This window comes from Parambassis ranga, chromosome 13 (assembly GCF_900634625.1).
Source record: "Parambassis ranga chromosome 13, fParRan2.1, whole genome shotgun sequence".
Classification (NCBI taxonomy): Eukaryota; Metazoa; Chordata; class Actinopteri; family Ambassidae; genus Parambassis; species Parambassis ranga.
This window is the reverse complement of record NC_041033.1, coordinates 19,407,374-19,421,790: the sequence shown is the minus strand read 5'-3', so window position 1 is coordinate 19,421,790 and position 14,417 is coordinate 19,407,374. Positions and strand designations below refer to the sequence as shown.

The 14,417-nt window shown below is 40.0% G+C and overlaps 1 protein-coding gene across 3 annotated transcripts in view; it reads right to left on the bottom strand.

Annotated features, from left to right (window-relative positions):
• The window catches only part of fndc3a (fibronectin type III domain containing 3A), a 36,730-nt gene extending 22,962 nt beyond the window's left edge, over window positions 1–13,768 (bottom strand). Inside the window, exons 1-2 of one of the 3 annotated variants that reach the window (XM_028418885.1) lie at window positions 13,316–13,768; window positions 9,896–10,039 (exon numbers count right to left, since the gene is read on the bottom strand). In XM_028418885.1, coding sequence (XP_028274686.1) covers window positions 9,896–10,006 — 111 coding nt within the window. In that variant the 5' untranslated portion in view covers window positions 10,007–10,039; window positions 13,316–13,768. Of the gene's footprint in view, window positions 1–9,895; window positions 10,040–10,302; window positions 10,413–13,315 lie in introns of those variants that run through there. The other 2 variants (XM_028418886.1, XM_028418884.1) reach the window with 2 other exon arrangements.
• Window positions 13,769–14,417: the final 649 nt, after the last annotated feature.

Here is a 14,417-nt window from a genome sequence, read left to right as displayed (position 1 = left end):
TCATTGTGCATCTTAAGATGCATCATTTAAACAAGGTGCCCAACACACAAATATATCTCTTTGCAGGAAAAATGTGTTAATATTATTAATGACATAATAATGAATCAAAGAATCAACATATGCTGCATAAAGGTGAACTCAACTTTCAACAAAAACATGTGACTGAAAAGACTGGATTCCATCTTTCACATTAAAACATGATTAAGACATCAACATAAGTATCTAAGTTGTTTATCTCCTATCCTCCATTTAATATACAGAAAAGAAAATCTGTTCCATCAGGAAGCATCGGGTACACACTGCTACGTAGTCTACAATGAGTCATGCTGCTTCTGTCATTACAAAGACTAAACAAACACAGAGTGAACAAGAATGAACCCTATGAATAAGGTACAAGTAAACTACAAGATAAAACTAACAGGAAATTATCAATTACTTAATCAACAGGTTGAATTGTAACCTGAATCCTTCTAAAACCCCCTCAAATAACAATGATTCTCTTAACATTATGAGCTCCAATACACATGTAAGTAGGCTTTTGTTGCCTGGCACTGTGTGTGGGCGCTAGTTACCTCACTCTTGTGGAAGTCGCTGTCATAGAATCTACACTCCTCTGGCAAAGGGCTTTGGCTATGGCTCTCTTCAATCACTGAAATCATCAGCACCTCCATCTCTGACACTGCTCCCATTCATGTGCTCAGCAGGGAGAGGAAAGAGCCCTTTGACTGCCTCAAACTGAGTCTCATATGTTGATACAAACCCACACGAGCAGCAGCGTCAGCACTAAGTGTAGATGATGGTGGTGGTTGTGGGAGGGGCTGGGGAGATCTAATTGAATCAAAGTCTGGGGACTTCACAGTCAGGTGCGTGTGTGTGGGTTTGTTGTCCACTCCCTTTGGTGTGAAGCAAACACCTCTTCTATGGTGGAGTATATCATTTCCCATTTACACTGGAAATTACAGTTGAATTAAATACTTTTACTGCACATTTACTGCATGTGAATAAAAATCTGAGGGATGGTAATTTTTCTTGCAAATAATCTGGCAGCTACTTACTGTTGCCCGCATTGCTTTTTCTCATTCAGGCGTCACTATTCACGCGGTCACAGAGAGGAAAAGATGCTTCAGGGTCCACCAGACCCTCCACCACTTCACCCAACCCTCATGAGGAAAATCACATGACCTGCGATGCTAACGCATCTAACTGGGCTGGTCTTTTACACCCTCCGCTTCCATCAACTCCTGCATGAAGTCCAGGAAGAAACTGACAGGATGCAAGGAGTGCAGCAGTGAGGGGCTCGGTCTCTCGCTCCCTGGACGTAGCCTTCACAGAAAGTGTGGCGTGGATCTCATGTTTGCTTAGCCTGGTTCAGCTGCATCTGCTCCAATAGCGGCACTCTCTGCAGCAGGCGGCTTGTTCACTCTTGCCTCTGGCTCCAGTGCAGCCTCCCTACCGTCAGTATCCACAGCAACCCCTTCAACAAATAAGCCACAGCGATGTCCGCGCCAAACCTTCACAGAAGGGATTGAAACCTTATCAGCAGTGGCCACTCTCCGGAAAAAGGAGGCGGATGAGCCCAAGAAAGCAGGACCAAAAAATGAGAAGGACTTTGGATGATGCCTCAGTTTGCTATTCAGTTTCCTCCTTGCCTCTGTCACTGAGTGTGTGCCAGCTCAGTTAACGCCTGCTGTGCTCCTTAATATGGTTAATTTCAATAGCATTCCATCAGGGTGTGATCATAGCACAGCTGAGCCGGCAAAGGTATAAGGGGTCCATAGCACGGGGAGTCCTTTGTTCTGTCTTTTTCACAACAACAACAATGGCGTGAGGGAGCCGAGCGACCCACGCAGCTTCTGAGGCTGACATATACGACTACGCTACAGTCCCTCTCCCTCCCGCCCTTCTCTCCCTCCCCCTCATACTCTCCCTGTCTCTCTCTCCCATTCACAGAGCAACATGCCTTACATCCTCTCTTAATACGCCGATCAATGTGAGTGGAGACGAGGTGGTAGGAGTTCAATTGCAAAGCTCCAGCGTTAGTGACAATCGCAGCCGCGAGTTCTCCAACGTCTTCAGAGATCACAAAGCGGCACAATGAGTCAAAATAGGGACACTGTTTGTAGAGCGACACAATAAACACAGCTTGCAAGTACTCACTGCTTCTGAAACATCTGTCCTCATTTATTCTAAATGGATCATTCCTTAAAGCGACAGTGCTGATCACTTGATCAGCATGTGTCAAGTTAAAAGATACCATGCATCACTGATACTCCTGTGCAAAAGGAACATCAAATATCCTCTACAAAAGCAAATCTATGTTTTATTTTATTCTGTGTAAATAAAAAAAAGGATTTAAGGATTTTTTTTCAAAATATACCCACAAGCACTAATCACTACAAGGCTAATGAATTATGATGCCTTCGGGGAAATAAGTAGTTAATTAATTTTAGAAGGAAAATTAGGAAAATAAGAATATAGTTAAAACAACCACACTAATAGTAGGGTTCAAATTCACAAAATGAACTGTTTAAATAATCTGCTTATTACTGTTCAATGTAGGCTTTAGGCTCCAACCCCTTTCAACAATCTAAATCAGAAATTTATTTATTGCCATGCAAGTTAAAAGGGCTTTCACATTACTAGGAATTTGCCTTAAGGATTTGGTGCATACATAAAACATAAAACAAGTAACATAATAATATAATAGGAATTCATGGGGTAAGATAAAATAAGTAAAAAATGTATACTAAACTAAATTAGGCCACAAATGAACAGAAATGTTCTTCTTTTTACGGCTACAAAGGGAAATCTGGATATTGATCCTTCATGTTGATTTCATTGGTTTTGTTTTGTGCAGACAAGTAATTGTTAGACCTTTTCTTAATGGGTGGTTGGCAGGAAAAAAACCTTCGTATCCACAGAAATAATTGGACATATTAAAAAAATTAACAGTGACTACAGAAAGTCTGAGTACCTAATCCACTGAAATTCTAAGTATTAAAGGTGTGTTCCCACTTGGCAGGTGTGGTATAATTAAAACAAACTGGTGCAATGGCAGCTTTTTAAACATTGCCCAACGAAACTGATATGCACCAAACAAGCAGAGCTTGTCTTGATTAAGACAAACTCTGTTAGTGTGGTTCATTTGTACACCAAACAGATGGTCCAAGACCACAAAAAGGTGGGTCTTGGTGTACTTCGGAAAGAACAATGGCACGGTTCGACTGTAATACTAATGGAGCATGGACCAAATCCATCTAAACAAGCCAAAAACACAAAGTGTCATTAATGCATCAACATGCATTTACATTACACTGATAAATCCAACGAGCATGGTTAGCACAGCAGCAGCATTATTTTCCAAGTTATGTTACACAATTGTCTCCTTATTAGACTTTGACCTGAGCCATGTGCCTTTGTTTTGTGTCTTTTGGTCCCCCTGAGTAAATGCTGCGCAAACATCAAGTGAACCAGGACCCAAATTAAAATCATTTTCTGTTTTGGTCTGGCCAAGGAAACTGCTTACAAGCAAACTCAAACAAATTGCTGCAGTTTAATTGAAATATGAACACTGCTTCCTGTTTGGAATTATGGACAGGTTATGTAAGATTTATTATTATTCCACTCTCGACTAATCAAAATTAAACTTCAGAAGAGGCAGAGTACTCCAGTACTTCTTCAATCTGGGAGGCATAACCTTCCGAAGAAACTGACTGCTCGGCCAGATAGTGAGAAAAGGACACAAAAGAAGAAGAATAACTTTTCAGAGAAGTCAAGTTCCTCTTCTGATAACGCTTACTGGTGTACACAAATGTAGGTATTACATCCCCCTTGATTGCTGAACTTACTGTAAAATGTATCTGTAAAACATATATAGCACACCCCTCACTGATCCAAGGACTAAATGTCTGGTTGCCATTACGGACTGACAATATAATGACTTCATTTGTTAGTGAACAGAATCTGAAAACGTGCCAGGATACTGCAATGGTTACTTTTCACACAGATGACTAAGCACTGTAATGTGCTATGGTTTCCTGGTCACATTCACAACAGGGATGATCTTTTTTTAAACAGAACACTGCATGAAAGAAATCATGCATTTAGAGAACAAAAATGACGAGAATCTAATACACTACTCGGTATCAAGAGAACAGAACGTCCACATATTAAACAATATATGTTGTTCCCAAATCTGTAAAGATTTGCATCCAGGTATGAGTCTAGCGCAAAAAGAAAGAGGATCAGTTAGCACACACTGTCACAGGTGGTCACTGCTGTGTTTTATTGCCCAGGAGAATGGGCCTGCTCTGTGTGTTCATGGCTGTTAGCGCTGACGTTTCTCGTTGGTGACTCAGAGTTCGGGTTTCTCACTATTTGTTCCTCTTAATTGTTTACTGTGCACTGATGTGACGTAGCAGCTGGCTGAACAGGAGACAGGAGCCAAATGACATAGGGAAAATCCTGCCAGTGTCGGAACTAGCCAGGAACTAACGCAGTCTCCCTGCAGCTGATGGCACTCGCTTGCGTGTGCAATGATGATTCAAGGCAATTTGATAATCCTCCACCCTCCAGGATCCCCTGGAAACACTGCATAAGGGGATAGTAGGAAGGAAAAATCTTTCTAAAAAGGTGTAGCCACATGTTCTTGTGAATAATTGCCTTCTTGTAGTATATGAAGGTTAGCCTTTTCCATATATTCATCAGAGCAGCCACAATCACTATCAATTATAGATGTCCATGTGTTATCTGAAATCAGTCACAGCAGCATTTTCCACTTGCTGCCTCTTTATGTTAATTAGTTTTTGTGTTTCCACTTAATGTCTTAAACATATTTGTAGGAACTCATCACTAAATAGCAACCATTTCTGACTTATACTGACTTCAGGTTTTGAGTGAAGTAAATATATTGTAGCAGGCTATAATAATTTTTGACACTGGAACACTACAGCAGAGGTTTGTGCTCCTAAAATTGGTTTTACAGAAAGTCAAATGAAACACAAAAACTCAAACATAAATGGAATTTATCACTGATTCAATCAAGGACTGAAGACATTCCTGCATTTCTCTGAGTGCATCGCAAGGATCACTGATATATGTTATATATGGAAAATGTGAACCTGAATAACTACAGATGGATGTCACAGGTATGGCTGCTGTCAGGCAACAGGCTGTGGTAATACTTCGAATACATAATACATTACTTGCAGCAAATCATTTTTATTTTACACCCTCTAAAATTTTCTTACATGTTGTCATGTGTTTTTCTTCGTCCTCAGGAGCACCTTCCATCTGGCTCCTCTTACCACATAGCCCACACTTGTGAAATGATGTGCTGTGCAGTCTACTTTTGAAGTAATTCCATCTAGAGATAATGATCACATTTACAAATTATATTCTTCTAATTAATCAAGTTTAGATTGTTTTTATTTAGCTATTCATACTTCAGGGTCCACCAACTTCAATGTTGCATGTATTGTACTGGAGTCTGCTTACTGCCGTTGATCAAGATAGGCTTTTACTGTTTCAATGGGTGCCGCTGCCTAAACTCGAGCAAAGCTCTTCACTCACAGGACAGCAGAGACTTCAGAACAGAGAGGCCAAAGCCAAGATAATGTAATAGACTTACTTTACATGAGTCAATGACAACAATGCTCATTATCCACAAGTGCAACAAAATCTGCCAGTAGGAGAGGTAGTAATTTATCAAACACTCGTTAAACTTGCAGATGTGCCCTGTCTGCAACGACTGCCGGCAGTCAAAACAGTCCGCTCTAATAATCTATAACCTGTAAGTTTCACACAGTGTTATGGAGCTCATTATTCTAACAGCTAACAATAACAACACGCCAAAGACAAATGTAATTGAGGCGAACAGTAGTTCTTCATATGAACAGTTAGTTGGACAGTGAAGCCAAACAGCAGTGAGTATCTCTACATCAACAGTCATTAACCACTGATTAATCCAGGAGTATGTGAAGCTCTTTAAACAACTTCTGCAGCCTATATAAGCATGTCAAAAATGCAAAGTAGTTTCTTCTTAACTTGCACCAGAATATATTAAAGGGATAATGATTCATAACTGTTATCAGCAGTGAAATTCAGTGTCACTCTTCCCTGAATATTGGTGCAGACAGTAATAATAGTCTGGTTTGTCTTCTGAAGAAAGTGTCCTAAACACTGCTGAGTCACGCACTGTCCACCTCCTCACGATGGTTGACAAATAGTGGGCTCACCCCCATCTACACAGATGATTCAGTTGCTGACCAGGAGACGAGCAGAGTGGGTTGCATTTTTGTCACAACATCTAAAGCCCTCTGGCAACTTGTGAGGGCACAAGTCCAAGGACCTGTCTCCCATATCTTGCTATATAGCATACAAGGCCAGCACTAAAGACAGCTGAATGGAGAGTGAGGTCTCACTATCTCACAGTAACTTTAGCCCACGCTTGACACGTAGCCACAAGCAAACACACACAATCGTGGCTGTGGATTTTCTGTTCGTGTATTTTGCTGTAGCATCATTACAGATGTCATTACAATGTTAAAATTTGAAAATTAAAAACCGTTATCTCTGGTCATGTGTAAAAGCACAGCAAAAGCAAATAAATACTATTTATATGTATGTTCACCAGAAGGTTTGTGGGTTCCTTGGAAGGGTTTCAAACCGAAGCTGCACAGCAGGATGTGTAGTATCAAGGAGTGATGCTAATCCCTGACAATCTGTTAGGTTACGGACCTGAACTCTATCAAAACAGCATAGCATATCACAAAGAGCACAAAAAAACCATTAAGAGGCAAGTCTAATGAAAAAGACTAATGAATAAAATGGGACAAAAAATACATATTCGTCGGCAGGGAAAACTGCTGATGGATAAGATAAGTACATAAGCCATTAGCCATTAGCTAGGCTTAAAGATTGACAGAAACAGGCTGATTCATCTGCTACCAATTTAACTACAAACTAAATAGCAAGAGCAGGAAAAACTAAAGATAGGAGAGGAGCTTAAATGGGAGGAAGTAGTGAATCATGCTAGCCAAAGTCATCTCTTAAAAGGAATCATCTCAGGTAATGACCCCAAGACAACAGCTTCCTCTCTGACTCAGAATAATTGGTCCAATAGAGCGTTAATACCAAACCACGACTGGGATAGAAAAAAAAAAAAAACAAGAACAAAGAATGAAGTGTCCTTGCAGCTTCTCTAACTAAAAGGTCAGAAACAGAGGGGTCAGCCATCGCTGTGAATCCTCTTCACTGTCACCACAGTCCTGCCTCATTCTGTCAGGGCCCAGACCCCTCCAGTGGTCCCTGCTCCTCACTCTGCAGCTGTCATGATACTTGCGCACCTCTTCAGACACAACAGTACATACACTACATTTTTTCACAGCATCTCTCAGACAACAATGCGTGACAATCCCTATGTCAAACAACACAAAATGGTTGTTTCTATTCCCAGGTCAATTACAAAGGTAGTAAGATGCAATAAAAACCAGACACAACTGTTTGCAGTGCAAGTTTCAGAGCATGAAGGTTCATACAAAAAAAGGTTAATACAATAAACACCAGGTACTATGAAGATATGTGCACAAATAAGAATGGATTTAAATGAAGACGTATAACTGCATTATTAATGAAAACCAAAGATCAATCCAAACAGACATCAGTAAAACTAATTACAAAAGCTGCAATGCAGAGTTCGTAGCATGTGTGTGACTTAACATTAAAAAAAAAACTAAAAAATGATGAACCAGTCATTTTTCTTTACTACACTGCCTTAAATGTGTGTTTCAAAAGTCAACCTAACACAAACCTGTTGCAGCACCACACCATTTTGTTTGCAAAGACATGAATCCAACACAACATTGTTGAAAATGACAGATACAGATAGAACACACTGGCCTGGAAAATGAGTGCCAAAAAAACAGATCTGTCATCATTTCAAAGAAAACAAATACATACATAATGGGTGCTGCGCAATGTATTTCTCCCCAGTGTTCGCAGAGTTACAATTTCCCTTTGTGATACATCCAAAACTTTGAATCATTAGGACATTTATTTACTCATTAATTGAACTAAAGAATTCCCATTATTATGATGTTCCACAGACTAAAACGACACTTGTTTTTTTCTGACTAAGGCCTTGATCAGGTCCAAATCTGTTTTTTGGCATACACAGATTATATCCAGACTTTAAACAAAATGCCAAATGATAAGCTGAAAGGTGAATTAATCACACTTCCCTCCAGATGCTCTGGCCATTTTAATCTTGCGTCACTTGGAAATTGACATGCAGTGACAACATTAAATGATGGACATGCTGAGCAGAATCTGTGCTGCTATTACAAAGAGACTACTGCTGGAAAACCTGTGTGAAAGAAGTTAAACATCCACCATTTTAATTCTTGCATTACAAATGTACAAGACAACAAAAAGGCTGCCAATCAGCTGATAAAACCCCAAAATCATATCCTATCTGAGCTCAGTACCAATTAACTGTTTTAATGTGACCAAGTACTGTGGTTCTGATCTGCTACACAAACATGTTGATATTCACATTTCGCTACATTTCACCAATCATGCACACAGTGTCTCAAATTGGTCTGAGCAGCAGGGTGGTAATGATGTCAGCCAGGAAGCAATAGCCGCACTTTATTCCTTTAGTTCTCATAAAACAGTGTAAACAGTGACATTGGACGTGTTCAGGCAATTGGGTAGCCTCTGTGGGAGGTGAAAAGGTAACTGAATTCCATGAGAACAACACCCTCTCAGCCGAACCCAGCCTACAAAATTTGATCTCTACGTGAACAAAGCCTGATTCAGCTGAGGGTTTTTCCACTGTGGAAAATGACAAGAGATCAGTGGAAAAGGCAGTGCTAATATTAGCCAGTCTTATCAGGACAAATGACATACGACAGAGGAAATGGTCAAAAGATATCATAGCGGGTTCCATGCCGCCCCCCTGGAGGGCAGGGAAACTTAAATAAATCGAACCGGTGACCATCAAAATGACAGGGAAATCATCCAAGCTTGTCAGGGATGCTCAATCTCACTCTGATACTGACAAGAGATGATAGGGGAATATCAACCCATATCTTGTACATGATAGCACAACTGCTATCAAAAGCAGACCGTTTTGGCTCGCAAGTAACAAGCACCTGTTGAAAATGAAATATGTTCCATGTGCCACTGAAGGGAGGAGGAGCAAATCAGTTTGGGTGGTTTCAATCCTGACCCGAGTAAAACCTGCATCTGCATATTTTGTTTAGCATCTGAAACAAGCCTGCAAACACATCAGGTTTCATAGGAGGTCAAACTAAATATATATCAGAAACTATTGCTGCTAGAAGCTGGGTTTGCAAGTTCGCACTTTACATTTAAATTATTCCGTTTTTTTAAATAACTGCACATGCAGGGTTTCAAATACTTTTGATTTATTACTGCCTGACACACATGCCTCGGATGGACTATACAGTACATCTATCTGGACAAATACCACAGTAGAGCTCCCCTGCTGTGCTAGTCAAACCATACACCATGTCGCCGCCTCTAGTGTTACTGCTTCAGTAAATTCTGAAGTGCTTTAAATGAGCCAACTAAAATGTCTTTTTTTAACTGAAGAATTGTAGGTAAGTAGCAGATCTTACACCATCCTTACTCCTGAATTTGCAAAGCATTCCAGTGTACTGCATACAATAGTACACATAAGCAGAAGTATACATGCAATTATGCTTTTGTTTTCCTCCTGGTGGGGTTATACGCATTAAGTCAAACACTCTGAAGTTCAACTGCGCACTGAAGGCCATCAGCAACAACAAACGTCAGAAGCACTGTTTCTAACAAGAGTCTGACTAACAGCAGAGAGAGACAGGAGAAGGCAAAAGGGATCTGAGTGTACCTGCTGGGGGCCCTCCCCGTTGACCATGGCTGGGGGTGGTGGTGAGGCCAGGATTGGGAGTTCAGGGCTGAGAAGCTGGCCAGACTCCAGAGGGGGCGTGTGGTCTGCCATGTCTCCCTCATTCACACCACTGAAGAGGTACTGCTGTAACAAAGACACAGTGATCAGTGAAAGTATACAAAACAGACCATGAAGTTTGTGACGTCATCATCTTGACAGTCATTTGACCTGTGCTGAACACCTCATTACTCAGAGCAATCACAGAATACAGCTTCATCTCTTTTAGCATGCACCATTACCTACATTTATTTTACCACAGAATGCAATGCAGCTCCATTAACTAAGATCAGACTGATTAGGACAAATTAGGAATAATTTAGAACACCAAAAAATAAAAAATATTTTACCTCTGAATAGAACATTAAAGCAACTACCAGGCGTGGCAGTGAGGAGAACTGAATACAGACAGCACCTCATTCACTGAAATTAAAACTCCACAGAGGCACACACACCAAAATTTCCAAGCTTCCTCCTAAAACGTAACAAGGATAAAACCAAGTAGCCATTCAGCTCTTCTAAAATGTTATTGAATTAAATGGATCAAATTATGGCAAGGGTGATGCAGGATTTGTGATATTCAAAAAAATACAATTTTACAGAAGTATGTAAAAACGGCTTTTTAGCTTCAGGTATTGGAGAAGGTGAAATATTGCACTCCAATGCAGCTTCTATCTAATGTGCGGCAACCACAAGCTCAGGCTGAAACCAGAGTGGACACACCCGCAAAAGAAATTGTAATGTCAGTAATATTTGGCTCTGATGCCTTTGTGTATGACCGCTGTATACTGTAAAAACTAGGTAGTGTGTTTTCATAATGCTAGTGCTAGGTTTGTTCTGAGGATGAAGAAAACCTGTATTTGTCTTGCAATAGGTAAATTGCTTTAATTTTATGATGATGAATATATTTTATTTTATTTATATATTTTATTCATCATGTATGGTGTGGTCTGCTGAGCATGTATGGTGTGAGCTGCAGAGCAGCTTCAGTGGCAGACCACCCTCGGTGTGTGAAGGAGAGATACAGAAGGTCTTTCCTTCCTGCTGCTGTCAGACTGTATAATAAACACTTCTGATAGGTGCTATACTCAATACAATAAATTATCTATTTAGTTTTTGATGCACTATGTACAGTTTATAAACCATTTCTACCTCCACTCACCTGTGCAATAACTGTTAAATATGTAAACTGTTTATAATGTATATATCTTTTATTGGTAGCCTATTTTATAATGTATATATCTTTTTCCTAACTTATCCCTTGCTGTCTGTATGCCGTTGCAAAAATGCAATTTCCCCATTGTGGGACTAATAAAGGTTTCTTAATCTTAATCTTAATCTTATATTCATATTATATGATTAATTCTCCCCTCACTGTGAACTTCCATTTTAAAAATCCTAAAATGAAAAGGCAAACCATAGGATACACTAAAAAATGCTTCCCCAAAGCAGTCTACTAGAGAAGAAGACTTCATCAATACACAACCAAAATTGTGCTCTTGCTATGTTCATTTCTATACAGGTGATGCCAACAAAGTGAGCACATGAAAGAACATGATTCAAAGTGAAACTGAGTAGTTTGTGGCATTCCACTTTTCAATCTTACAAAAAGGTCTTTGTTCCCGCAGAGGTTAACCAGCTCAATTTTTTACCTGACAAACTGACGTATAAGAAAAAAAAAACTAATCTATCTTTTTAAACTCAGACAACAAACAACAAACGATTGTGAAACAAGATAACAAGTAATGTTTACGCAATTACAACAAAGCAAACCATGTGGGATTAAACATAAGCTTATGGCAAATCGAACTCGTATGAGTGCAGCAGGAAAATTTCGTTCAAAAACAACAGAACACCATGGGAGAAATGAAACATGTGTCCTTGAACCTAATTACACTCTAGCGCATGCGTCCCTAAACCTCACAGTGATCTGGCTTATCGGTTAGCTCTAGCCCCTCCCCTCCTTAAGCTTAAACAACAAAGTCAGTTTACTGTGTGATGGTCAATGAACTAGATTTGAGGCAACTATTGCTATCGTAGAGGGGCTGACATGAGATTAGCCTAGTATTACTGACAGGCTTTAGATGGCAGACATGTTCTGTAGCCCCTTAGGCCACCACAGGCCAATCACTGCAACTAATTGCTCTATAAATTTCTCATGCACATTCATGATAAAGTGTTTAATTATTTGCCAAGATCAGACTCACAATAGCCGATTACAGAGCAGTAAATAAAGAAAGGTAACAACTGGAAATCACTAATAGTGCACACTTATCTGTATTTTACCTTAACCTCCCACCTTTCACACTGTTGGTGGCAATATATTCTCACACAGGAAACAAAGATTTGAGGGGTCATTACTCATCTTGAACTTAGGAGTGTGTTTAATATTTGTATATTTCAGTTATTACTTGCATTAGTAACATATTGCTTGTGCTAAATTGCTCATATGCCTTCTCTGGGAAAATGTGTGGCTGTATTTTTTTTAAAGCTAAATCATCCCTGAATCACCATCACCTCCTTTTAAACCAGTAAAAAAAACAAATGGTAAATTCCACTTGGTGTTGCATTACTGTGGACAGCCTTTTCCTGTTGCAGCAACAAAAGAAGTCAAAACTGCGGTAACATCTGTTGTTGCCCTGGATGTGCATTATATTTGTTTATGACTAAGCTAGAACAGAACAGCTGTCTTTCAGTTACACTTTTGGCCCAATGGGAAAACACCTTGAACTAATAAGATAACAGGGTCAAACCACTTGTTTTGTTTAACTGTCATTGTTATAAAAATTAGATCAAATGCAAGACTAAATCATGGTCATATTTAGGCATCAAGGGTTTAAGAAACTGGACGTTTTGATTTGTAGTGTCTAATAGCAAATAGAGGCTTTAACCTAAATATTGAGATGTAGTCGGACCACCTGGAATTGAGTGTTTTATCTATACCAGATATGTGCACAGAGTGTAACAGCTGTCCATCAATGAAGTGCATGCATTTACCTTAGCCTTGGTACTTAGCTTAGCCTTATTTAACCTGTGTTTCCATCCTTGTGCCAAACTACAGGCACGAACACGCTGTATTTAACATGTCACACTAATTAATAGTACACGCTGTGTTCAGAGATAATGCTTCTTATTTGCTAGCCATGTTAACACGACTAGCTGCTGCCCAATTGTTTACTCTCTGGTTACAGGTGTGTGCTAAGCGTTATGTCACAGCCGCTCGTTATCTAACTGCACCATAACACTGCACTATTTACAAACAACGACCTTACAGATTCATCTGAAATGATTAAAGAGACAGTTTATACAGATCAGGCTGTCGAAACATTGAGATATTACAAGCAGCGCGCTAACGTTACTCACTCAGTCAGTTGGCACAGCAGCAGCAGTCTTGACTGACACGCCGATGCACAGTGATGACTCCTATGCAGCTCTTCCCGAAATGTTTAACGTCAGCAAGCACCGATGACCAGCTACTTTCTGCAACACCTGAGACTGATAACTTGCTAGCTACCTTGATAAACACAGGACAAGGCAAAATGTGACATACTAGCGTTAGCTACCTAATGCTAATCTAGCTAATAGTTAGCAATGATGATGTGCTTTTCCCGTAATATGTACGGCGATGGCTTCTATTAACTACACCTCAAATAGATCAAGGTAACTAGCGAGCTTCAGCGACGATGCTACGTGTCGATAATGTTAGCCTAACTGCCAGTTTTATCGAGATAACTTTCCATCCAACCCTGTTCCTCGCAGAAAAGACAGGAATTTCGCCATCGCTCACAAGGCTTAATGCGCATGCGTGCTAGTAGAGCCACTCACTGTGAATCCCAAATTCCAGGAAAGCAAAGAGAAATATTTATAAAATTGTCATATTGTTTTATTTTACTTTGCATCGCTGACGTGTTCAGTAACCGGTGCTGTTGTTCTGAACTGCATTTGTCTAACTACATTTTCACGACTTTAAGGAAAACCGTATGGTTGACGTGTCTGTGACCGGTTCGTCCACGAAGTCAGTCAGAGCGAAATGTGTGCTATGTGATGAAACTAGAGAAGCACGTTTGTTTGGTGTTGATGTGACTTCGCCAGGTTCAGAGTTGCACCCGTAGGCAAACAGATGTCATCAGACAATGATTAACCATTTCCACTGCAAATCCCCGGTCTACCTTAACAGCATCACTCTGGGTGTTTAAGGGGCCCGTTGATGGTGTTCATTCATTTTTACAGCGTGTCCTGCACGGAAAATATGATGCACATGCTAGTGAATTACAGCGTAGTTATTACAGGGAATTTGATGCTGAATTTATAGCGTGCACTACCACAATATAGGAGCAGTGTGTATATAAAAATAAAGCAGAACCTGTTTACATTTTATGATTTAGGCCCTACAAACTCCTTCAAAATCTATGTGCACAATTATATGAGAATAAAACCACCTCAGGGTTCAACATTAAAATTACAA